The 26,929-nt window shown below is 35.5% G+C and overlaps 1 protein-coding gene across 1 annotated transcript in view; it reads left to right on the top strand.

Annotated features, from left to right (window-relative positions):
- The window catches only part of SOS2 (SOS Ras/Rho guanine nucleotide exchange factor 2), a 110,706-nt gene that overhangs the window by 32,583 nt on the left and 51,194 nt on the right, over positions 1–26,929 (top strand). The window contains exons 2-8 of the mRNA XM_043984661.1: positions 722–847; positions 3,062–3,193; positions 4,870–5,034; positions 12,564–12,767; positions 16,232–16,375; positions 18,938–19,048; positions 24,254–24,352. Of these exons, the coding sequence (XP_043840596.1) occupies positions 722–847; positions 3,062–3,193; positions 4,870–5,034; positions 12,564–12,767; positions 16,232–16,375; positions 18,938–19,048; positions 24,254–24,352 (981 nt within the window). The remainder of the gene's footprint in view (positions 1–721; positions 848–3,061; positions 3,194–4,869; positions 5,035–12,563; positions 12,768–16,231; positions 16,376–18,937; positions 19,049–24,253; positions 24,353–26,929) is intronic.

Below are 26,929 nucleotides of genomic sequence, written 5' to 3'. Positions count from 1 at the left end.
CTACTGGACATTTTGAACTAGCTGAACTATCTGTCCCATAGACATCTTAAACTCAACAGGTCCAACATTCTCTACCCCCCCCCCCCCCTTCTGAACTTCCCTATTACTATCAAGGACACCTTTACAATCTAGTCATCATCCTGAACTCCTTACTCTCTCTCACCCCCACATCCAATCTATTGCCAAAGCCTTATTGATTCTGCCTTCATATCATAATTTGAGATTACTATTTAACTGTGTAATGGAACCAAATTCCTCTCTGATGTTTCAAGCCACCAAATTCACTTCCAGTTCTTCACATGAATTTGATTACCATTATCAATTCACACCTATTTTACAATAAAGGAATTTTTGCAAGAAATATGCAGAAAATAAAGGATAGTTTATTTCAGGGAGGGTGTTAAAAATTCTTGAATATTTATAAAGCACTTTAAATTGCATCATCTCTTTCCCTGTGATGCTTATCTCTTCTCTTTTCCTGCCTGGCTATCATTTCCGCAGGGCAGCTGTACTATTGTAAAATAACAACCTTTTTCCAACTGATTCTCTATGACAAGAAAAAAGCCTATAAGGAAAAATAAGAAGCAATTTATTTTTTGTCTCATCTTTTTGTTTTAATTTTTAAGTAAAGTATTACAAATCATATATGGCCTGTCCTCTTGACTTTTGTTCAATATTAATTTTTTTTTACCAACAAGTAATAAAGTAACTGTTTTTACAGGTTCAGCATCAAGTTCACCCCAATCTCTCAGCAAAAGAAGATTCTCTATATTATATTGAAGAGTTGATCCTTCAACTGCTAAATAAATTATGCATTGCACAGCCAAGGACTGTTCAGGATGTAGAGGTAAGAAAAGTTATATTAGTTTTATTTTGAATGCTGTACTGGGCTGATTCACCTTAGAAATCATGGTAACAAAACATATTCAAAGTAAAAAAAAAAACCCACTGCAAATCAGGTCAGTGCTTGTTTTAAAATAATTATTTTGGCTGTCAGTTGAAAGGAAATTAAATCAGAAGTATTTGCTAGTATCAGCTTGGCTTGCAAAAATAATACTTTGGGCTATATTATTTCTTACTATTTTTTGATTTGTTCTAAAATTAGGAGGGTGCTTCTAATAAAAAAACCACTTTAATTTTGAAGTACTTTTTTAGCTAGTAGGATTTTTAAGGATTCATAAAATTGAGTCATTTATTTACCAAGTCTATTTCTGCAATTAGATTTGAATATTAAATCTGTACAATTTAAAGGAGTTTTAAAAAGGCACAATAGTTTTTACCTCTACTTTGGTAATTATTGTCAAGATGTTGTTTTTCAATTTGTTAAATGTCTTAAAATAGAAAACCCTAATAAGATACATTAAACTAGTTTCTATATGTTTATAAATATTTAGTTGTTCATATCATAATAGTAATTGAGGAGGTACTAAAGGTGTGTTTCACCAACAGCCATCCTAAATCTACCCCTAAAAAAGTCTTAGGTTGTTATTCTACCTAATTCTTTCCATTACCTCTGTTATTGAATTCCCATTATTATCCCTAAGGTTTCCAAGAGAATTTTATTTTGTTCCTGCTAATATGAATGGAAGCTGTTACATTAGAAACCATATTATCCTTTATCCTCTTGCACATTGCTGTTGAGCTGTGTTCAGAACTTTCTCTCTTAAAGAATTCTTTACTTGTAACACCTATCTCAGTCCTTTCCTCTGGATGTTATAGTTACTATTTCTAAGAGACAGGAAAACTTGAAGAGTAAAGTTTAACATGCTGTGAGAGAGTTCTGTCATGGTAGTTGTAAAAAAAAATTGAGAAGAGAGGATTAATGGAAATGGTTTGAGAGAAACTATTGAGAAGACAGCAGATGAGGAAATTTTAAAAAAATCATTTAAATTGGTATTTTTTAAAGAAACATAAAGCTAATTATATGATAGATAGATAGATGGCTGACAAAATTATGTTGCCATCATGACTGGAGAAGATGGCAAGATTTTTCTTTATTAAACTCCTGAAACCCTTATCTTCCCCCCCACCCAGGGCAATGAGGATTAAGTGACTTGCCCAGGGTCACACAGCTAGTGTCAAGTGTCTGAGACTGGATTTGAACTCAGGTCCTCCTGAATCCAAGGCCAGTGCTTTATCCACTGTGCCACCTAGCTGCCCTGAAACCCTTATCTTAAGGAAAACAGAGACAGTAATAGAGAGCTGGCCTTGAAACCAGACCCAGGTTCACATCTCATAAGTATTGGCTGTTGTAACACAAGTCACTCAATCTCTCAGTGCTCTAGTGCTCTATTGGAAGTGCTGACTTGAATTGGTAGAGAGTTTTGTCCCCTAGGAATTCATTATACCAGTGAAAAATCACAGGTCAATATCCTATCCTTTTTTGTGTGTGTAGAGAATGAAAATGATTCTATGAAGAGACTTTTAAAGGAATTATCTTTTAAATGGTGTGGGATTGTCTTTTCTAAACTAAATCAATCCCTAGTGATGGTCATTTTTGAGGTGGCTTGGGCTAGATATTGCCATAGCTAAAACCCTGTTGATAATTCTATGTAATATGGTTTCGGGTTACTTTCTCAACTCTCCACTCACACTGATAGGCTGAGTCCCCAGAGGGAGGCTACTTTGTCTCTCTTCAGAAGAGACCTGAGGATTTGGAGGTGGAGTTTAATTGGGATTAAGTGTGAAAGTATTAAAATTTTTCCAATAAATTAATTTTCTAATTAATGAAGATATATCCAAATAAGTTTTTAGGTTAACCGAGAATTTGGGATTATGAAATTAACTATGGAAATGAGACAAATAAGCTAAGAAGTCACCTCCAAGTTAGCTTGGCAACCTTGCTATACCTGAGTACACTGTCTTTTTTATCTTGTTACACTCCTGCAAAAAGCACAAATGTATTTGAAAAAATCAGCATTAGGAAGGCTCGGGAAATAATAAGTCAGTATCTTTTCATGGGTTAGTGATGATGTTAAAGTTAAGCTTTGTTTTGGTTTTGCGTTTATGAACATCTCTATGAAAATTTAAGAAGTGCAAGTGTATTTCTGTATATGAACAGGAGCGTGTTCAAAAGACTTTTCCTCATCCGATTGACAAGTGGGCTATCGCTGATGCACAGTCTGCCATAGAAAAACGGAAACGAAGGACCCCTCTCTTGTTACCTGTGGATAAAATTCATCCTTTATTAAAGGTAGTAAAAATGAAAAGACATGTCTTTGTTGCAAATAGCCTTTTATTTATATGCATGTTGTGTATTTATCTATTTTTAAATAATTTCCTATTAAAATTATTACAGAAGTATTACATTGGTAAGACTATTGCCATAAATTTAGATGCAACTCTTTAGTAACCTTTGGTAGATGAATTTCTTAATAATATTTAATAAATGATTATTCAGTCAATTCTGTGTTACGGTGTATGGGCGCAGGGTATCTCCAAAGTCTTAGTACAGTTTTAACTTTCAGCATACCCTGTATTTGTAGAGCAATACTGATTATGTTTCATGGAAGTAAATTTTTGCAGAAAGAAATAAAGTGCTGAAAAGCAGAGGGCAGTTGTAGATAGGGTGTATGTTTTAGTCATGGGTCAGGTTTTTAGGCTTAACTCCATTTATAACAGCAACAAACTGATCATTAAGACCTTAAATGCCTGCCAAATTATTTTCTTTTTTCAATATTTACTTCTTCCATGTAACTTTTCTAGACTTCTGTAACTGATTCTCAACACTTTAGCATCTCTTTCATGCTATTGACCACCTTGTTACTTAAATTTAGATTAGTTGTTTTATAGTTTTAGCTATTTTGTTATACATTTATATGTTTTCATTACTTGCTGGTTGTTGTTTTTTAAATCAATTTTTCCTGTCTTCTCTGTTTTATAGTAAGTTCCTTAATGACTAGGACTGGATATTTCTTATTCTTCTTACTAACTCCTCATGACACTTAATGTAATCTTTTCCAAATGTAATAGATGCCCAGAATTATTGACTCATTATTCCTTTTTTTAAAAGAAGAATTCTCTGTTGATTCTTTGCACCCTGCTTTTAGAGACAGCCCTTCATTCAAGATTTTAGTAATTCTTTTAAGCTAGTGTTGAATCATTATGATGTATTTAGGAATGCTCCTTTTCCTTTGATATGGGATCTCAAAAATATCTTTTTTGTGTCTTATGTGCTTGTTTTGAAAACTTACTTCAGTAAAATGTTGATTGTATCCATGTTAATTTCATGTTAATGGGAGGAAGAAAAAAGCCCACAGGCTTTTACATATTGAAGTAAAAAACCCTGTTTTTCAAGTCAAGGGACTACTTTAAAATTTTTTCATGGTTATTATGTGAAATTATTTTATATCATCCTAAGGTTTCTAATCTTTTTCTTTTTTTAAAAGTAATTATTAGAAGTCAAAAGACTTTGCTTTGACTATTACTTTCATCGATTGTTAATGAGTTTCTATAGTTCTTAGTTAACACCTATTAATTCAAGTTTCTGGATCTGAAATTGGAAGCAGTCAGAGAAATCCAGTTTAGGGCTTTTCCTGTTCAGAATTGATTGCCAGGCTGGTTTACCATCAAAAGGTATTGACATAGGTGACTGATTTCTCTGCAACAAAGGATCAATGAGAGTCCTTGTCTTGCATTAAGTGTGCAATACATATTCCTTCATTTTCCATTTTAACATTGTAAATTATTGATTAGGTTTTAGAATGAATTTCAGTATAAAAAGGCCTTATCATTTTGGATGGTGAAAATCATTAAAAAGTTCTTTATTGGTTCAACACAAATGATTTTAATTAATTTATTATGTAGTAGAATGGTTTTTTTTAAATTAACAATTATACCTTTTTTTCCTTCTATCATTTCCCCATACAGGAAGTTTTAGGGTACAAAGTAGATTATCATGTCTCTCTTTATATTGTGGCTGTATTGGAGTATATCTCGGCAGATATTCTGAAATTGGCTGGTAATTATGTTTTTAACATCAGACATTATGAAATATCCCAGCAGGACATTAAAGTATCAATGTGTGCAGATAAGGTAAGAAGACCAAACAATTCTTTAAGTTTATTTGTAGCCTAATTATTATTTTTTTAAATAAATAATTAGTATATTTCACATTTTAATAGCAATTTAAGATTTATGAAGTACTTTTCCTTATAACAATCTGAGGTAGAAGGTGGTCGTGTTCTTGTCCTCATTTACCTTTGAGGAGACTGTGGATCACAAAGATGAATTAACTTGCCCAGGGTCACCCAACTTTTTCTGATTTCTTTTACCTTTTTATAATTGATTTTGCAGTTATTCTGGAAATCTTTTTATAATGTTGGTGTTGGAATATAGGATGTTTTTTTTGGCTGCTTATATCTATGTCATATTGGGAAACTTTTTGCTTTTCAGGGACCCATATAGTTTCATGTTTTTTCCCCCCTCCATTGGGGAAGGAGAGGTGACGAGAGAAAAACGATTTTTGTTAATTGAAAAGTATTAAATTTTAAAAAATAAAGGCTTAACACAATTTTAAATGTGTTTAATTCAGTTTCTTCTGTTTTTTAGTGAGTGAATTAATAAATGAAAGGTTTTATTCACCAGTTTTAGAAAAGAAAAAGAACAGGGAAAATGAAGTTACTTAAATATAATACTAACATTTTAAAAGTTACAAGGTAGGAGAGAGAGAAGAAAAGAGGAGGGAAAGGGTGCAAATGGAGAGGGACAGAAACTATGAGAGGACTAAGGGAGGCAGGGCCTGCCCTCAGAGAACCTTCAGAAGGGAAGTAGGGCCTTGGTTGACTAATAGAAGTAAATTGCTCTTGTTGGACCTTGCAGCCTACCACAGTTTTGGAATCACTGAATAAGTTTTACTGCCCTTTGAAAAAAGCTGAGACCAAAAGATCAGAACTTTAGAGCTGGAAGGGATCTCTTGAGACCATGTAGTCCAACTTCCTCATCTTATAAATGTGTAACTGAGGCCCAGAGAGATGAAGTGATTTGTCTCAAGTTTCAAAGGCATGAAGTGGCAGAGCCCATGTTATAAATCTAGGCTGGAAAAGGACTACTCTGAGGCACATCATTTTATAGGTGAGGACACAGATTTGAAGGGAAGGTGAGAGAGTTACCTGTGGTCACACAAATCCTGTCAAATCAGGATTTTCTCTGATTCCAAATCCAGCATGATTTCCCACTATATAACCAACCAACCAATCAACCAACCTTCCTTCCTCCTTCCTTCCTTCCTTCTTTTCAGGAAATTTTGTTTTTCTTTTCAAACTTCAAACTTTATTTTAAAATTTTGTATTCATATCTTTTCCTTTACATCCCCTACATTTCACAACATAACTCTCCTTTTCCTTCACATAGAGCCATTTCTCATAACAAAGAATAAAACAGAGGGGGAAAAACAATTCCACGAACTAATCAACACATTGAACAAGTTTGATCTTAGATAGAGGGCTTCTCACCTATAGTCCCTCATCTCTTCAAAGAGTGAAAGAGAGATGTATTTTCCAAGATGATTATCATATCTCTTCTTTGGGGTCGTTTGGTCATTATAATTTTACAGCATTCAATTTTGATTGTTTGATTGTAGTTATTTCCATATCTGTTATTATAGTCATGGTGTATATTGTTTTTCTGGTTCTGCTTTCTTCAATTTATATCAGTTCACATAAGTTTTCCTGTGCTTTTCTGTATTTGTCATATTTCTTTAATTAATGGACCATAAACTATGTAGCCATTCCCTAATTCATGGGCACCTACTTTGTTTATAGTTCAGTGTTTATTTTTAATAACATTTTTTAAAATTAAGTTTTACTTTCCCATTAAATTTGTATCTATCTAATCTGTGTCTATGAGGGAATGACCTAGGTTAAAGAAAGTTAATTTGAATCTTTAGGTGTAGTGTACTACTAGCCTGAAAATTCCTTTGAAATTTAAAACTTTTCTTATTTCTGATTGTTCTTTAAAAGTTTAGAACAATCTCATCCTATGATACTTAGAGATTATACTCGCATGCTATATCACTATTTAGACTTTGCTGCATGAATTTAATCTGTGCACTAAGGTTCCTATTTTGCTTATGTTCTGTTAATGTTAATGAGACTTCCTGTTTGATAATTTGTCTAGATTTGTATAGTAATTATAATAAGGTTCTGTTGTATAGTTTCAGAAATAATTTTTACTTTAAAATATAGTTTTGATGGTAATGACTCTTGCCATTTTACCAATTTACCAGTTGCCATTTTGATCTTTTAAAAGTGTGATTTCATTAATACTGTAGCAAATTTTAAATTTTAAATTTCCTTATATTTATTGAAATGGAAAAGAATATTGGCTTTGAAGTCATAGAACCTAGGTTCAAATCCCACTTCTGTCATTTATTCCCTATGTGACCTTGGTCAAGTCGCTAACTTCTATGGGCCTCAGTTTCTTGATCTGTAAATTATGGAGAGGGTAGACTAAATGACTTCTAAGGTCTCTTCCTGTTCCAAATCTATTATCCAATTTCAGCACAAGTCTCAGACTTACTCTCTCAATAACTATTTTGTGTGTGTGTGTGTGTATGTGTTTGGGACAATGAATGTTAGGTGACTTGCCCAGGGTCACACAGTTAGTATGTATCAAGTGTCTGAGGTCAAATTTGAACTCGGGTCCTTCTGAATCCAGGGCTGGTGCTTTATCCACTGCGCCACCTAGCTGCCCCCTCAATAACTATTTATATTGGCAGGCTGAGTCCATAAAGCATAGGGGCTGCATCTCCCCTCAAGTTTCAGGGGCAGGAACATGGTTTTTATAACTATAGTTTGTGTGCCAATACTGCTGTGCTTTCAAGTATGATTATCAGTTGATATCAATTAGTCAATTAGTTAGCCGCTGGAAAAATATATATGGTATGTATGGTATTATAGTTGCTACAAAACATCCCCCAAAAGTCTGTGACATACTTTCCCACCAGTATATATAGAATCTATGGAAAACTAGTCTCAAGTTTAAAGCACAGGTGGCAAAATAATTCATAGCTCATGGATTTTCCTTTTTCTCTCTTATGGGGAAACCTCTTTATGTAGTCTTCAAGATGTGCTCCTTGAGGATTGTATAGCTTTTCTGAAGGGCTCCTTATAGAGCCTCTTGGCTCCTGATATAGACACTGCCACCAGCTGTTACTCTCTCCCAGGGATACTTTTAGGATTTCAATGAAAAGGACTAATTTTCTGAAGTTCTCAAGTTCCTCCTCTGGCCAAGGATGTGAGAGAAGGGAGGAGACTAAGGCTGACCTACCTATTCTCCCCCAAGTGATCCCTTCTTAGGGACTTTGCTGGAAGCTTCTATTAATAAGCTAATTCTCTGAGTTATGAATAATAACTCTGGCTTATAGAGTTCCTTAAAGGGAGTCACTGCATCTAAGACTGCAAAGACATCTAAATTAACCAAGAACTTTTCCCACACGTATTCTGTGATTTATTGATTCAAGGAGATGTTCAGGCCTAATTCTTACTTCTGATTCAATTAAGATGTGTTCTCATCTGATAAAGGCATCAGGATGGGGTGATTGATTGACTCAGCCTTCCCCTAAATTTATACTACATCTAAATTGGAGGTTGTTAACATGGATCCCTGAACTTAAAAAAAATACATATTTTGGTAACCTATCAATATAATTAGTCTACTTTATGGTCCTATACATTTTAGTTTATGCATTTAAAAACATTTTGATTTCACCATCCCCCTTTTCTAGGCCTTACCAGACTGTCGTAGGATAGATGACACAAAAAGTTAAGTTCCCCTCATCTGAATCTTTTTTTACCAGATATATTGAAGAGAAATCTGTGAAAATGGCTCCTTCCCTTGTTCCTACATTGCTAAATAATATAAAGCAGGGAAGAACAATTAGCAAAATGATCAATTCTGTTTCTTTGTACAGGCTTTTCTCAAAGATAACTGTTTATTTACTATGTTCTTGTTTATGAAAGCAGGGAAGTTTGGAATACATTTTAGAAAGATTTCCATCAAATAAAAGTGTGGGCCTTTTTATCTATGAATTTCACTTACTGTAACATTTTATTCCATAGTAATGTCCCATATTCATGAAGTATACTGTATTGTTGATTGTTCTTTCCTACTTTGAACTTGAACCCATAGCATAAATTATATATATATATATTATAAATTATATATATATATATATATTAATGGAGAGGAATAAATGTGACTGGGTAAATTTGACCTCTCTGTGCTTACTCTGCCTTTTAAAAGGAAGACGCTAAAATCATATTAAATTGAAGTTTATGATTGAGGCTTTATTTCTTGAATTCCCTTGGTTTTGTACTTTTGAAAACCCAGTCAAATTGACAAAGTAAAATGGATATTATTTTGCTACAGTAAAAAATGTCTTAGTTATTGGTATATATCAACTTCTTACACTGAATATACCAAGACAAGCTCCAAGTGGATACACGAGGGTGATATCATAAACAAATTATAGGTTTGTGGAAGAAATTGCCTGCCATAGGGGAAGAGTTCATGACCAAGAGCTAGGAAGAATACCAGGAAGTAAAACAGACAATTTTGATTGCATAAAATTAAAAAGCTTTTGTACAAACAGAATCAATGCAACTAAAATTAGAAGAGAAGCAGGTAATTGGGAAAAAATCTTTAGAGCAAGGTTTTTTTGATAAATTTTTCTTTTTTAAGATATATAGGGAACTGAGTTAGTTTTATTTTTTTAAAAAGCCATTCCCCAATTGATAAATGGTCAAATTGTATGAGCAAACACTTTTCAGAGGAAAAAATCCTAGCTATCAAAAGCCATATGAAAAAAATGCTCTAATATTTAGAGAAATGCAAATTAAAACAATTCTGTGGTATCACCTCAAACCTATCAAATTGGCAAAGTTAACAAAAAGAGGGAAACTGAAGAAAAAAAAGCTGGAAGGGCTATGTGAAGAGAGGTACATTAATCTATTTTGGTGGAGCTGTGAACTGGTCCAGACTTTTTGAAAAGCAGTTTGTAACTGTGCCCAAAAAACTATTAAATTGTTCCATACTCTTTGACATAATGATCTTGCTAGTAAGTCTGTATCAAAGAAAGAAGAAAAGAACCCATTTATACATACATACATACATACATACATATATATATATATATGGGAGCTGTTTCCATGGTGACAGAGAATTGGAAACTGAGGGTGGTGTCCATCAATTAGGAAATGGTTGAACAAGTTATAGTATACAAATTTAATGGAATACTACTGTGCTGTAAGAAATGATGAAGGGGATGATGTCAGAGAAACCTGAGAATATTTGTATGAACTGAAGCAGTGAACAGGACCAGGAAAACAATTTATACAATGAAAACAATATTTAAAAGACAATTATAAAGACTTAGGAACTCTGGTCAATACAGTGACCAACTAGGATTCCAGAGGACTCATGATGAAACCTGCCATCAACCTCCAGATAGAGAGATGATGGGTTCTCTGCAGATTGAGGCATTTATAATGTGGGAATTTGTTTTGCTTTACTATATGTTTATAATGAGATTTATTTTTCTTGCTTAAAAAAAATTTTTTTTTGTTTTGCTTTGGTTTTTTTGTTTCTTGTGGGGCAATGAGGGTTAAGTGATTTGCCCCAGGGTCACACAGCTAGTAAGTGTTAAGTGTCTGAGGCCGGATTTGAACTCAGGTCCTCCTGAATCCAGGGCCGGTGCTTTATCCACTTTGTCACGTAGCTGCCCCCTCTTGCTTTTTCAGTGGATGGGGCTGAGAGAGGTTGGAAGGAGGGAATTTGTACTGCAAATAAAATTAAAAACAAAAAAAGAATGAGATAAACCAGTATTTAATAAATGTATTTTTTCAAACATTTCTTGGTGTATTATCTTTGATTGATTATGTAGTTGGACTCTGGCATATTATTTTCATGGTAAAAATCTGACTACTTTGTGTTTTGATTGTAAGGTCACATTTTACCTAACCTTTACTCTACAAAAACCAACAACATTCTGATGTTATTAAAAAAAAATTAAGCACCTACTATGTGTAGGGAGCACTGCGTTAGGCACTGGGAATAGTACAAAGTTCAGGTACATCACAGCCCCTACTCTTGATTATATTCAATATGGAGGTAAGACATAAATGCATAGTAATGTACAGTATTTATACATTAGAGGGGCAGCTAGGTGGCACAGTGGATAGAGCACCGGCCCTGGAGTCAGGAGTGCCTGAGTTCAAATCCGGCCTCAGGCATTTGACACTTACTAACTGTGTGACCCTGGGCAAGTCACTTAACCCTCGTTGCCCTGCAAAAAAACAAAAACAAAAACAAGCAAAAAAACCCAAAACAAAAATACATTAGAGAATTTCTATATGAAGTATTATGGGGAGAATCTGTTGGGGAAGATCTGGGAGATCAGGTTTTGAGATGGATTCTAATTGTATAGGAGTTCTACAGGCAGAGGTAGGAGGGAGGACATTCTAAGTATAGGGAGGAGTGAGCAGAATTATAGAGGCAGTAGAGTGAAGTTTGTTTGAAGGATGAGAATAGTTTAATTGGTCAGGAACATGGAGTAACTAGAGGGGAATAATGTGAAATTTTGCTGAAAAGGTAAGTTACAGCCAGATTTTGGAAGAATATTTCCATCCACATCCTCCCCTCTTCCCAACTTCCCTCTTACTATTGAGGAAACCACAAGTCACCCAAGTTTGAAACATTAGTGTTATCTTTGCTTGCTCACAATCATTTTTGTTCTTTTTTTTTTCTTTTCTTTTTGGCATTTAAAGGTTTTCATAACCTGATACCTTTCTACCTTTTCAGTCTCTCTCTTCTCAATTCTCCATATTCCAGCAATACTGGCTTACTTGTGATTATTTAAACATGGCACTCTGTCTCTCATTGCCATGCCTTTGCACCAGCTGTTCTGAATAAACACCCCCCCCCCTTCCCTTTTAGATTCCCACACTTCCCTCAAGACTTAATTCAAATCCTATTTCTTTTAAGAGGCCCTTCCCAGTCTCCCACAGCTGCTAATGTCTTCCTGTCTTAGAGTTCCCTCCAATAGACTCCGTTGTATATCTTGTTTGCATGGTTTTTCCCTCATTAGAATATAAGCTCCTTGAGGTCAAGGATTGTGTTTTTGCCCTTTTTTGTATTCCTGGTACTCAGGACAGTGCCTGACACATAGTAAGTGCTTAATAAGTGCTTATTGTTGACATGTATGCTCTTTACTTGGCAGACAAAAGGGAGCCATAGAAGATTTTTTGAGCAGAAGACTGACTTTTACTAGAAAAACCTGTTCTGTCAAAAGTATTTAAGGGACGGACTGAAAGAGGGGAGAGAGTATACAATGTTTTGCTTAATAAATGTTTGTTGAATTGAGAGAATGGAGGCAGGGAGACTTGGGAAGAGAATATTCCATAATTTTGGTTTATGACTTAACCTTTTACTTTTTATTTTCTCATAACAGCTTATATAACTGCACATTGTTATTGCTTATTCATGTGATGATTATGAAGAACATTGAGCTGATTTAAACCAAACCAGTGCTAGACATTCATAAACTGCTACTTCGTATTTCTCAGGTTTTGATGGATATGTTTGATCAGGATGACATTGGCTTGGTTTCGCTCTGTGAAGATGAACCCTTTTCTTCAGGTGAACTAAATTACTATGACCTGGTCAGAACTGAAATTGCAGAAGAAAGACAATATCTACGGGAATTAAATCTGATAATAAAAGTATTTCGGGAGGCTTTCCTTTCAAATAAAAAGCTGTTTGCATCTTCTGTAAGTATCATTCCTAGGTTTGGGATATTCTGTATCTCAAAACGTATTACAAAACTGAGGAATAATGAAACAGCTTCAAAATCCATGTCTTTTGTGTAGTCTTACTGTGATTTTAAAAATAGTTGAATTGTTTCACCAACATACTGAAAGATAAGGAGATACAACATAAGATTAGGAGTGAGGAAACTGAAAAGACTAAGAGCTTTCTCTGATATTTGGTGTCTAAAGCAATGAGAGTAATTCCCTGGGATCCTACAAGAAAAGAAAATGTATGATATGCAGAAGAAAATGTATGATATGCCCTAAAAATGAGTTCTAGGGGAAAGAATCTCATGAATTGAGATTTTTTCTGGAAAGAACAGGATGTAATAGACTGGGAATGTCTTTGTCTCAGAATACATGTTATAATGGAAAGAAGTTTCATTTTTTTTCCTTTACCTTCTGGCATTCATTATCTTTTTCTTTTAAAGATCTGTTCTTCTGCCTTTCTTGTTTTTAGTGTCAGCTGCTGCTTTCTTTGCTACTCTACCCATTTATCGTTTCCTCCAAAATAGGTGTTTCTTGTAAAAGAGAAGGGAGTGGTACTTAGATAGTATTGGCTAAATAAACACTAAAGGGTAAAAACTTAAATTTTATCAGTCTTTTTCTTAAGCTCTAAAATCAAACAGATGGTATATTCTAAAGTGTTTTGGTAGATCTTTTTTTTTTTCTATAATGCATTTGCTTAGTTTAAGAATTTCTGTAACTTCCCACCTGGTATTATACTGCTATTTTACATGCCAAGTTAAAGGATATGATAACCAAAGACAACACTAGTTTAGACTATAAATTCATTTGTTAAAACTTAGAGGGATAGTGGGTGATTGTGAGCAACATTGTCTCATAAAACAGAGAGAAGTACTGGAGGTAAAGCCAGTTTAAAGAAAGCTTGGCAAACTAAGCTAACTTATCCTGAGAACATTTAAGGTTGAAATTGTAAGAAGAAATAAGAAAAAGATGGAAGAGTTTTAAAACATTTTTACTATTAAGTACAGTGGTACCATTGCACTTTACAGCCCGAGCTCTGCTAATAAAAGTAGGTGGAAATGTCACTGAAAGAACAACCAAAAAAAGCAACCAGACTTGACCAGTTACTAGAATAGATCTGTGCCGGTGGCAGCAGAATGGAAAATATGTTAAGGGATCGATTCTCAACACATCTGAAGCAGGGGAAAACACCAAAGCTGTAGGGAAAGAATCTTGAACTTTGAGAATATTCTGTGTCAGGGCTATCTTTGTTGAAGATATTACAAGGGAACAGGCAGACGTTTTCAAGCTGTAGATGACATTTTACTATCGTGCATTTTTATTATCGTACATTTTTATTAACATACATTGACTGATGTAAAGAATATAAAATTCTACTGTTCGTTGTGGTGGGGTTGATTTTCTCAGCATAAGAAGTTCCTATTGAGGAACTCTTTCTACCAGGCTAGACTGACCTTTGATCTACAGTTTATAATCTCACAGAATTTCTTGGGAGCCCTGAAAGGTTAAGTGATTTGCTCTTAGTCACATATCCTGCATGTGTTTCCCAGGTAGATTAAACCCATGTCTTCCTAACTGCCAGTCAGTACTCTTATCCACTTTGCCAGACTGGCTCTTACCTACTTGTTTGCTGACTGTAAAAGGTTTGATTTAGCAGAACAAAATGCTCTGTCAAAAGCTGTCCTCTAATGGCTACATCAAAATTATTAAGATTTCTTGAAAATTTTAATAATAGAGGTTTGATTTTTCTGATCATTAATATCAGGCATAAAACGGGGGGATTTATGCTTGCCAAAGATTTTTTCCATGATCATAGATGAGTTCTAAAACACAATCCACATATTTCCTATAAATGGTGAGGTCCTCTTCATATGCTTGTTTGCAGAAGACATTGTGTACATCGCACCAAGTCCTCAAACATTCCCAAGCAGAGGAAGAATGCCTGATGTCCTGACTGTTAGGCAGTTATCTTGGACACTACAAATTGATGGCAAATCAAGCTGAGAGATGAATAGGAGGAGGAAAACAAGCTGGATTGCCTTTGAGAAATTGAAAAAGTCTTTTAATGCCCCCTAAAAATCTCCCTGAAACAAAGGCCTATTTTTAAAACAACAATATTCTATCAGAGTTTTATGATTACAAGTTATGGAATATCATGATTTCCTAATAATGAAAAATGAGTATCACCTGTAGGGCTGTATAGAGGTACATGGTGGATATAAACAGGCTGCAACACATTAATTACAAACTGGGAATTACAAAGGAGAACTAGAGAAAAAGTTGTTATTAAAAAAAAAGAGCAAAAACAGTGATGGGCTGGTTATGTGGCAAGAGTACAGGAAAATTGATGGACATTGTATGTATTCCGCTGACAGCCTGAAATTGAGGAAAACTCAGAATGTTGGTTAGATCTCCTGTGGTGAACTGTTTGAAGAGTTGAACAAGAGTTGCCTAGGATGCCTAGATTGCAGACTGTATCAGTGGAGGGAATACCCACAACTATGAAGTCACAGCTCCATCTGAGTATTGAATATTATATATTTTCAAAATTTCAAAGTACTTATGTATGTCATTTGATATGATTTATATAGGGCAGGTATTATCCTTATAAGAACATGAGATATGAAAATTGTGACTTCAAGTTATTGCTGGACCTGGACTAGAACCCAAGCCTCTAGACCAAAAGTCTACTGTACTTTTTATTTATACAAAATATACACAATCATGTCTGGGAAAGAAAGCAGATAATTTCAGTTGCTCGAGTCATCACCTTTACCTCTTTTACCATTAGCATCTATAAAGCACTTGATTTCTTCCCCTGTAGGTGATGACTTTGATTTGTCATATAAAGGGATTGAAATCCTGAGCAAAAGTGATTCCAATTTGCTATTTTGAGGGTCTCAATTTATCTGGGTAAATGTATTTATTACATGTAGGTCACCAGAGTAAACAGATACCATAATACTTAGGTAAATCTTTTGTTGTACAGAGGCTGTGGGACCAAAAAATTATTCTTTCTGAAAGCCAACTATCAACTCACAAATAAAGCTCTTTATAGTGTATAGCACATATTTAAGATGAACTACCTAAAATCTCAGTTTTTCAAATAATCTGCTCTTTTATCTTGTGACACAAAGGATTGCATTTTCCTTCCTTCTTACTGATTGACTTCAGTTTTGTATTTTTATCCCTGCCTTCCCCCCATCCCACATTTCTCTTCTCCTTTCTTGTGTTTCTTTATAGGATACTTAACATAGTGTCTTTTTATGTAGAATTTTAAGGCGTGTCTTGTGGGAGTTTTGTTTCTTGTAAGATATTAACATGACTTCTTATATATGGATTCTTTCTCAGCTTCAGCTTATGTATGAGTATTTTTTATTCAGTAGCTTATTATCATAGTGTATAGCTTCAGATGCTTTCATTTTTATTTTCTTTAGGATATTGAAGGGATATTCAGCAACATTTTAGATATTCATGAATTGACCGTAAAGCTTTTAGGCTTGATTGAGGACACAGTTGAAATGACTGATGAAAGCAGTCCTCATCCCTTAGCCGGCAGTTGTTTTGAAGATCTAGCAGAAGTAAGTTTATAAAACTATATATTCCCATTAAAATATTTAAATTGCTTGTTAAGCTGCATATTATTTGGTTAATTCTGTCAAACTCAGAAGACACTTATACTATAGAGAGACATAGTTTCAGTAAGCTGAAATGATTGCATATTTTACTTGAACTACTCTTTGTTTCTGCTTGACAATTTATTTCAAAATACTTCAAATTAATATTAATTAATTAATTAATTAATGTTGTGTGAATGTTTTTTTAAGTGAAGTGCACTGAATCTGTAAAGTATCATATGCTTAATGTAAAGATATTTCTCAGGTATCTGTCTTCATTCAACATTAATCTGATAAAATGGTGCCACAGTGGATAAAGCACTGGCCCTAGATTCAGGAGGACCTGAGTTCAAATCCGACCTCAGACACTTGACACTTACTAGCTATGTGGCCCTGGGCAAGTCACTTAACCCTCATTGCCCCGCCCCCCCTCAAATAAATAAAATGCATTACTTTCATTACCTCATTTTTTAGTTAAGGAAACTGACACTGTTAATCATTTGCTGGCAATCTGAAATTCTCAGTCCTGTTCTTATTGGGATATTTGCTTATCTTGAACTCCTGTAAATTTATGGGTTGGTTGTCAAATCTGTTAACAGATTGTAGTTTCAAAAGATAATAATGTAGATTTAAAGTGGTCCAAGTAACTATTTCAGGTAATGAAATTATAAATTAATCAGAAACCATCCTTGAAATTTCAAAGGAATAAGCAATGAACAATTATCTTAAACCAACATACTTTTTACAGGATAAAAATTTGGTTATATACTTTTTTATTTGAATGTAGACTATCTTGTTAATACTTATTCATATGCCATGAATAAGCACTGCAATTTCATATAATTAAGAAAATTCTCCCTTACCCTCTCCTCCCCTCTCCTCCCCTCCCCTCCCTCCCCTCCCCTCCCCTCCCCTCCTTCCTTGATTGGGGTTAAATGACTTCCTCATAGTTATATAGCTAGTAAGTGTCTGAAGCCAATTTGAACTCAGGTCTTACTGACTCCAGGGCTGGGGCTCTATCCACTGCCCCACTTAGCTGTCCCTTAAGAAAATTTCTTGCACATAAGGATTAGAATTTGACTTGAAATATAGTTGATTTTTTTTTGCATCTTTAGACCAAAATCTTAAAAGTTGCTTTCCTTTTGATTATTGGCATTCCTTTTCATTTGCTTCTCCCTCCAAAATAGTTTTGTGTTTATATATGTGTATATACATTTATGTATAGGTATCCACACATTTATGCACATGCATATAGGGACTACTAGGTGGCACAGTGGGTAAAGGGTTTGACCTGGAGTCAAGAAAACCTGAGTTGAAATTTGGCCTCAGACTCTTACTAGTTGTCTGACCCTGGGCAAGTCACTTAATGATGTTTGCCTCAGTTTCCTCATGTGTAAAATGTCAACTGGATTAGAACCAGCTTCTAACTTATGAATGGCTGGAACCAAACAGAGCAGGACAGAGACAGGAGAGTTAGGAATTAAAGTTTTATTTTCAGAGTAAGGAAAAAGGCTTGCAATCAAGGAGGAGCTCTAGACACGTGTGTCAGGGCCCCACCCCTAATGGGGACGGAGGCTGAGGTATTGTGGGGAGATCTCAATACTTATATGAGTGACTGCCCACTGAGCTGTAGCCTTGACAATGAGGGAGCAGCAAGCATGTGACAAGTTTGATTCATTGCAGGACTTTCCAAGTTTGTCCAGTGCTTGTCCTTGATCAGAGAACACCCGGTGAATTATGTGACTAGCCCAGATGGCAAAATCATCCAGAAAGTGATTGCAAAGAATTGTTGTCCTGCCAAGCTCAGAGCACAGCTTGCTTGCTGGGCCTTAACTCTGGAAAACAGGGGATCTAAATTTAATTTGTCAAAAATGAGCTGGAGAAGGAAATGGAAAACTACTTGATTATCTTTGCCAAGAAAACCCCAAACTGGGTCATGAAGAATCAGAAACAATTGAACAACCACTTACATAGACACTACATATACATATACACACATACACATGTATAGATCACAGTTTGCTACTTGAGGCCACAATGTTACTGACTTATTTCGAGATGACAGTAGTTAAGATAATATAAGCTACATGGCTTAAAGGCATTATATAAATTTCTTTGAAAGTATCCAGTTGTAGTCACAGGTAAGTTATATTTGGTATTTACCCTTGCAATTTAGAGAGCAAAAAATCAAGATCCATTTGAGGAGTTAATAATAGCTAACATTATGTAGTACCTACTATACTAAATATATTTACAAATATCTCATTTGATCCTTATAACAGCCTTGGGAGGTATTATTATCATTATCCCCATTTTACAGATGAGGAAGCTGAGACAAACCAAGGTTAAGTGAGGCTGGATTTGAACTCATGTCTTTCTGATTCTAGGCCGAGCACCCTTATCTACCTCACCAACTAGTCTTAGCAGTAAATTGTATCACTGTTATACTGAAAATGAAAGTACTTATTTCTGTAGTTATGAAAGCTAAACTTATTATTTCACTTTCCAAAAACTTTTTTTTTTAAGGAACAAGCATTTGATCCATATGAAACCTTGTCACAGGATATTCTTTCACCACAGTTTCATGAGCGTTTCAATACTTTGATGGCCAAACCTGCTGTTTCTCTACATTTTCAGGTAAATTTAAATTTAATGTTAGGTTTTTATAAAGAAAATAGACATAATTCATCTGTCTAGTGTTCCAATTACAAGAATTCAAGAGATACTCTAGACTGAAAGAATTCCTGGTAGAAAGGAAAAGGAATCTGTCCCTATTTATAATCTTTCACATTGATTTCTTAAGCTGACTTGGGATTTTTAGAATGATAAACACTGTACTGAGGAAAGAGAGAAAAAACACATCACTTTTCTATACTCAATGGTGTGATAACTGGCCTCCCCAAATCATTTGATAACATGAAAATTAATGAGGTGCACAGTATTCCTATTCTAGAAACTAAGAGAGAAAAAAAATTCCATAGTAATAAAGTTGAACTTTTAAAAAGTGGTTTCCTTGATTTTTTTATCTGCAGAAGTTTCTTAGCCATCTTACTTGTTACAGATGAATATACCCCAAAATTAAACAAGTAATTTTTTCCCATGAACTAAAGTTTTTGCCTTGTATCGCTTTAACTCAGCAAATTTAAGTTGTCCAGGAAATGTTTTTTGATTATATTTTCCTTGCTGTAGTACATCTTTTTTTTTAAAGGTACCATCACATTTTATCATTTATTTTTATTGTTGTGTAGGTTGACTTCACTTTATGTAAAGTGAAAATAAATGTTTTATTTAAACATCAATTTTCATTCTAATGTCAAATATGTATTTTCACAAAAAATATTTTTTGTGTCATTTATTTCAGTGAGAACATTGCCTTTATCAGTGAATAATCTTTGCACACATATACATCATGAAAGAAAAGTCAGATAGACAGTATGTTGTTATGATCTTGACAGTCATTAAAAGCATACCGATAGTGAAAATGCCCCCTATCTTCTCTTTTCATTAGGAATTTTCATTCTTTTTATCTAGCGTATTTATCACTGATGACACCATTGATTTAGTAAAATTTAGTAACTAGGGGATACATGTTCAAAGCAGAACTTACTATCTTTCACCAAAACTCATCTCTCCTCTTAAGTTCCCTGTTTTTGTCTAGGGCACCACCATCTTTTTAGTCACCCAGGTTCCCAACTTTAGAGTCATCCTCAACTTTTCAGTTTCCTTAGCTCCCTATAGCCTATCAGTTGCCAAGTTCTTTTAATTCTGTTTCCACAACATATCTCTTTTTTTTTTTTTTTTTGTGGGGCAATGGGGGTTAAGTGACTTGCCCAGGGTCACACAGCTAGTATCAAGTGTCTGAGGCCGGATTTGAACTCAGGTACTCCTGAATCCAGGGCCGGTGCTTTATCCACTGCACCACCTAGCTGCCCCCACAACATATCTCTTATTTGTCCCTTTCTCTCTACTCACATGACCACCGACCTTTAGGCCTTTATTACCTATCACACTATTGGGGGGGGGGGCAGGGCAATGAGGGTTAAGTGACTTGCCCAGGGTCACACAGCTAGTAAGTGTTAAGTGTGTGTGGCTGAATTTGAACTCAGGTCCTCCTGAATCCAGGGCCAATGCTTTATCCACTGTGCCACCTAGCTGCCCCCTCACCTACACTATTGCAATAGCTTCTCATTTAGTCTTCTTGAATCTAGCCTTTCCCGTCTCTAATCCTTATCTTTCACAAAACTGCCAAACTGATATTTCCTTTTTTTTGGGGGGGGGGGGCCGGGACAATGAGGGTTAAGTCACTTGCCCAGGGTCACACAGCCAGTAAGTGTCAAGTGTCTGAGGCCGGATTTAAACTCATGTCCTCCTGAATCTGGGTCCGGTGCTTTATCCACTGTGCCACCTAGCTGCCCCCTCAAACTGATATTCCTTTTTATCCCATAAAAGTATTTTATTATTTTCCAGTTACATGTAGAAATAGTTTTCAACATTTGCTTTTATAAGATTTCTAGTTTTAAATTTTTCTTCCTCCCTCCCCCTCCCCAAGACAGCAAGTAATCAGATAGAGGTTATATATGTATAATCACATTAAACATATTTCTGCATTAGTCATGCTGTGAAAGAAGAATCAAAGCAAAAAGGAAAAACCTCAAAAAAGAAAAACAACAAAAACAATAGAAATAGTATGATTCAATCTGCATTCATATTCTACAGTTCTTTTTTTTCTGGATTTGGAGAGCATTTTCCATCATGAGTCCTTTGGAACTATCTTGGACCATTGTATTGCTGAGAAGAATAAAGTCTATCACAGCTGATCAACACATAATGTTGTTGATACTGTGTACAATGTTCTTCTGGTTCTGCTCATCTCACTCAGCATCAGAAACTGATATTCCTAAAGCACAGATCTTGCCATTTCTCTCCATTTCTCTTCCCTGCTCAGTCAGTGGCACCCTATTGCATCAAGAATAAAATATAGGGGCAGCTAGATGGCACAGTAGATAAAGCACCAGCCCTGGATTCAAGAGTACCTGAGTTCAAATCTGGCCTCAGACACTTGACACTTACTAGCTGTGTGACCCTGGGCAAGTCACTTAACCCCCATTGCCCCGGGGGGAAAAAAAAAGAATAAAATATAAACTTCTCTGTTAGGCAGTTAGTGTATATTGACCATCTATTTCTAGCCAGTCTTTCTGGTGTGATAACCTCCCCTCTTCCCCCAACCCACATGCACTTTATGATTCAGCCAAACTGGACTATTTTCTGTTCCTCATGCATAATGTTCTGTCTTCTATGTCCTTGCCTTTATATGAGCTATTCCTCATGCCTGGGGAATAGCCCATTCACGGCTTTCCCTCCTCAGCTCTGTCTTTTGGAGCCTTCAACTTTGTTTACTGATAACTGAAATGCTGCCTCCTCCAAGAGACTTTTCCTGATTTGCTCGGTTGTTAGTACTCCCACCCTTCTGTTAACTTTATATTTATTTTATATCTATTACTGCATGATTTGTTTCTCCGTCTAGTAGAATGTAAACCCCCTGAGGACAGAGATTCTTCTTTTCCTTCCTTCCTCCCTCCCTCCCTTCCTCCCTCCCTCCCATCTATCCATCTATCCATCCATCCATCCATTCTTCCTTCCTTCCTTCCACAGTAGGGAGGAACACACAAAAATACCTATGGTACACAGCCAAATTTAAGTATCATCATAAAATAAATAAAAAGGGTTGTAAGACTTCCAAGGAGGAGAAGATCATTTCATGTTCTAACTTCTGCTACCTTTCCAGTCTCATTTCATTTTATTCCCCTTTCTATACTCTCTATTTTAGTCAAACTGACTTACTAGCTTTCTTCTTTATATAATATTCCATCTTTTGCTTTTGTGCCTTTGCAGGTCTAGAATATGTACTCTCTTCACATTTTTCTTTTTGAAACCTTAGTACTGTTTCACTTTTTTTTGGTATCCTTACCACTTAGGTTAGTGCCTTGTCTTTAGGAGGCTCTTAATTAATGTTTGTTTAATTTATTTGATTTGAAAAATGGAAAGAAGATACATATATGAAGAATTATGGAGGTAGAATCAATAGGAATTGATTGGTTGAATTTGAGGGTCCAAGGTGGAGGAGTTAAAGATACTTCAATAAAGAAATGATATTTTTTCTCTCTTCAGATCTTCAATGAAAATTTTTAGTTGTAGTAGTGGTAGTTAGGAAAACTTAATGGAAGAATTAGCACCTGAGTTGTGTCTTGAAAAGGATAGGATGCTGTGTGACCCTGGATAAGTTGCTTAACCCTCATTGCCCCGCAAAAAGAAAAGAAAGGGATAGGATGAAGAGCAAGTTCAGTACCAATGAAATAGTGGGAAAATTGTAATATAGGAGATTTTAATCAGATATGGAAGTTTGGGTTCAGGATCTTAAAATAGTTTCTAAAGATAGTGACATCTAATAGACAACAGCACTGGTAGATAGTTATTGCAGAATAGAGATGGAGGTTTGGGAAGTTAAGGAACCGTGAGGGTAGAGTGATGAGCACAGATGTTGTTGTTTCTGAGCTTTAGAGCTTTAATCATCCAGTCCAGTTGTTAGATTGTACACCTGAAGGAACTGAAACTCAGAAATGTTAACTGACCTACCCACGGTCACACAGATAAAAATCAAAGCTAGGATTTGACTTGGGGGTCTCGTGACTAGTGAGTAAGCCAGATGCTGAAATCATTGAGGAAGGTGAAAGCATGTTCTAGAGCAGAGATGTCAAAACACATGGGTGGCCTGAAGATATTAAAATGTAACTTGAAAATATTTAACAGAATAAAAATACAATAAAAAATATATACATTTTATTTTTCTCTCTTTTTTCCTTAGTAGTATTTTTCCCCCAGTTACATGTAATGATAGTTTTCAGCATTAGTTTTTAGAAGATTTTGAGTTCTAAATTTTTCTCCCTCCCTTCCCTTTCCCCTTCCTAAGACAGCAAGCAATCTGATATAGATTATATATGTACATTTACATTAAACATATTTCCACATTAATGATGCTGTGAAAGAAGAATCAGAACAAAAGCAAAAAAACTCAAGAAAGAAAAAAAAAGAAAAAGTAAATATAGTATGGTTCAATCTGCATTCAGATTCCACAGTTCTTTTTCTGAATGTGGCAAGCATTTTCCATCATGAGTCCTTTGGAAGTGTTCTGGATCATTGTATTGCTGAGAAAAATCAGTCTGTCACAGCTGATCATCAAACAATGTTGCTGTTACTGTGCACCATGTTCTCCTGGTTCTGCTTACTTCACTCATCATCAGTCCATTTAAGTGTTTCCAGGTTTTTCTGAAAGTAGCCTGCTCATCATTTCTTACAGCACAGTAATATTCCATTACAATCATATACCACAATTTTTTTATCCATTCCCCAATTGATGGGCATTCCCTCAATTTCTAATTCTTTGCTAACTCTGAGTCTAGAGCTTGTGTTCTACATCTTGACTGTTTCATAGCAACTTAATTTATTTAGAGTTTGATTTTGTTTCCAATGTGCCTTGGTCCCAGAATGACTTGAATGTAGAAAAAGGTTAAGGTTATTATGTCATAGTTTGATTTCGGCTAACAATACAATGTAAAACATTGTAATAAATGTGCAACATTCCACTCTCTTTTTATGGAAAAATGTATTTTATAGCTCTCAAATTGTCTATAGTATATCTCCTCTTTTTTCTTTATCGTATGACAAAAATGTCAATTTTGGAAATCAGTATTTATTTCTTTTTATAAGTTTATATTCTATTGTGGTCTTGCTGTATTTTATATATTTCACATGTGGAAATTAAAATAAATTCTTTTTGCTTTCTAGTCCATTGCTGATGGCTTTAAAGAAGCTGTACGATATGTTCTTCCTCGCCTTATGCTAGTGCCCGTTTACCATTGTTCACACTACTTTGAATTATTAGAGGTAAGAATCAAAACTTATACAAATAAACGTTTTCCTCATTTTTTTTGAAAAATGATCTTAATTTTAAATTATATCATTACTTTGAACAATATATTGATTATTGTTTGAACAAAACTAAATTGAACAAAAATGTCTTAAGCATGTGACTCCCAGGGAGCTCAGAGCAAATTATGTACTTCTCTATTTGAGTTTACATTATTTCTTTGCGGGTAGGTATACAAAAGTTTATTCTGAAAAGGTGGGTTTTTGGGTTTGTTTTTGTTTTGTTTTTTTGAGACAGGATCTCCATGTTTTGCTCAGCCTAGAGGTAGAGCCACCACTCATGGGTTCAATGCCACAACTGATCTGCATGGGAGTTTTGACCTGCTACATTTAAATGATGGCTAGTTTACCCCTCCTTAAGCTGACTAGTGGTACCCCACTACTTGAGGTGCCAGATTTACTGGGGACACCCAAAGCCCTTCTGAGCTCAATCTAGTAGTCTCAGTCTCCCTGGAAGCAGGCATGTCCCACCACTCCAACATAAAAGCTTATTCTCATTTTAGACTTAATTATATTGACTCTGAAAGGTCATCTGACTAGCTGAACATTTTTCATACTAAGTTTCTATTCCAACTCATGTTTAAAGATATAGTGATCCATTTCACTGATACAACTACTTCTTCTAGTGATACAAATAACGATTCCTCTGTACTGTAAATGCTCTTTTAGAGTGCTGTGGCCAAAATTGGGGCAGAAAGGTGGTGCATCTGAGGGAACATGATAGTCAAAAGTGGTGGTGTGGTTTGACTTGCCTGGCACTCCTGTCTCGTATCTCTTCCTTTGGGTGCCTTGCTGCTGAACTAGGCTAAGCAAGCATTTATTAAATGCTTACTATGTGTCCTATGTTAAGTACTAAGGATAAGAAAGGTAAAAACGTTCCTTGGCCCCAAGGAGCTCATGTTCTAATGGGACGAAAGGAAATAGTGTGCAAACAGTTGAGTTTATACATGATATATAGAGGGTAAAATTAGAGGTCATCTCAGAAGGAAAGCACCAGCATTAGAGGGGCTGGGAAAGCCCTCTTGCAGAGGTCAAGGAAGTGAGGAGGAAGAACATTCTAGACATAGGAACAATTAATGAAAGTGTACAGAGCTGGCATATGGAGCTTCATGTTTGAGGAACAGCAAAAAGGCAAGTGCTTCTGAATTGTAGCATGTATGGAGGGAAGGAAAGTATAAGAACCCTGGAAAGGTAAGAAAGGAGGAGGTTATGAAGGGTTTTAGAAGCCCAAGAGTAGATCTTAAATTTAATTCTGGAGGCAATAGGGAGTCACTGGAGTACAGTTCAGTAGGAGGGCTTACACAGCCACAGCCCCTCTTTAGGAAGCTAACTTTAGCTTAGTGGAGGGGGAGGATGGACTGAAATGAGGAGATACTTGAGGCTAGCAATGCAACCAGAAGTCTCCTGCAATAATCCAGATATGAGGGCCTGTGCCTAGGTAGTGGTAGTGTCAGAAAAGAGAAAGAGGACACATATAGGAGATGTGGCAAAGGTAGAATCAACAAGACTTAGCAATAGATTGGATATTTGGGTGAGAGAATGCTTAATGTTTAGTGGCCTATCTTTATTTTTAATAGTTTTTTACTCATATCTTTTCTTTTTATATTACCTAGATTTCCTACTGCATCTTTACCTAGTCCCAGAAAGTCATCTTTTATAAGAAAGATTCTTCTTTAATTGACAAAACCAATATATGACAATATATGCCATGCGGCATATCTATGGATTCCCGAGCTCTTAAGTAGAATAAGGTGGTGCAGTGGATAGAGCACTGCTCCTGAAGTTGGAAGGACCTGAGTTCAGATCTCGCCTCAGATACTGTGTGACCCTGGGCAGGTCACTTAACCCCAGTTGCCTTAAAACATCCAGGGGTGGGGGCAGCTAGGTGGCACAGTGGATAAAACATGGGCCCTGGATTCAGGAGGACCTGAGTTCAAATCTGGCCTCAGACATTTGACACTTACTAGCTGTGCGACCCTGGGCAAGTCACTTAACCCTCACTGCCCTGCAAAAAAATAAAATGATAATAATAATAAAACATCCAGGGGCATCTCCAGTAGTCCTGATATATATATCTTGCCACTGGACCCAGATGATTCTGGAGGAGAGAGTGAGGCTGGTGGCCTTGCACAACTCTCTTTCACTTAAACCCAGTTCATTGCAAATCATGACATTACCCTGATGTCACAGTCCTCTTTGAGAATGAAGGACAAAGAACAACAACAGTAGGGGGCGATATCTTTTCATATTTCATTTTTGGAATGAAGTTTGAGCTTTATAATTTTATAGTATTCAGTTTTGATTAATTTATTTGTGGTGTTCTTTCCATCAACATTATAGTAGTTGTATATATTTTTCCCCTTATTTTGCTTACTTCACTTTACTTCTTTGTATTTATTATATTCATTATTTCTTAAAGCTAGTAATATTATTCCTCAGTCTCCTTTGTTTCCAGTTATTTGCCACCATAATAGTGCTTATTATGATGGTGCTTAATACAGACCGTATGGTGTTACATATCAAAGATATTAAAAC

This window comes from Dromiciops gliroides, chromosome 2 (assembly GCF_019393635.1).
Source record: "Dromiciops gliroides isolate mDroGli1 chromosome 2, mDroGli1.pri, whole genome shotgun sequence".
Classification (NCBI taxonomy): Eukaryota; Metazoa; Chordata; class Mammalia; order Microbiotheria; family Microbiotheriidae; genus Dromiciops; species Dromiciops gliroides.
Note: the sequence above shows the minus strand (reverse complement) of the source record. Positions and strands in the feature narration are given on the sequence as shown.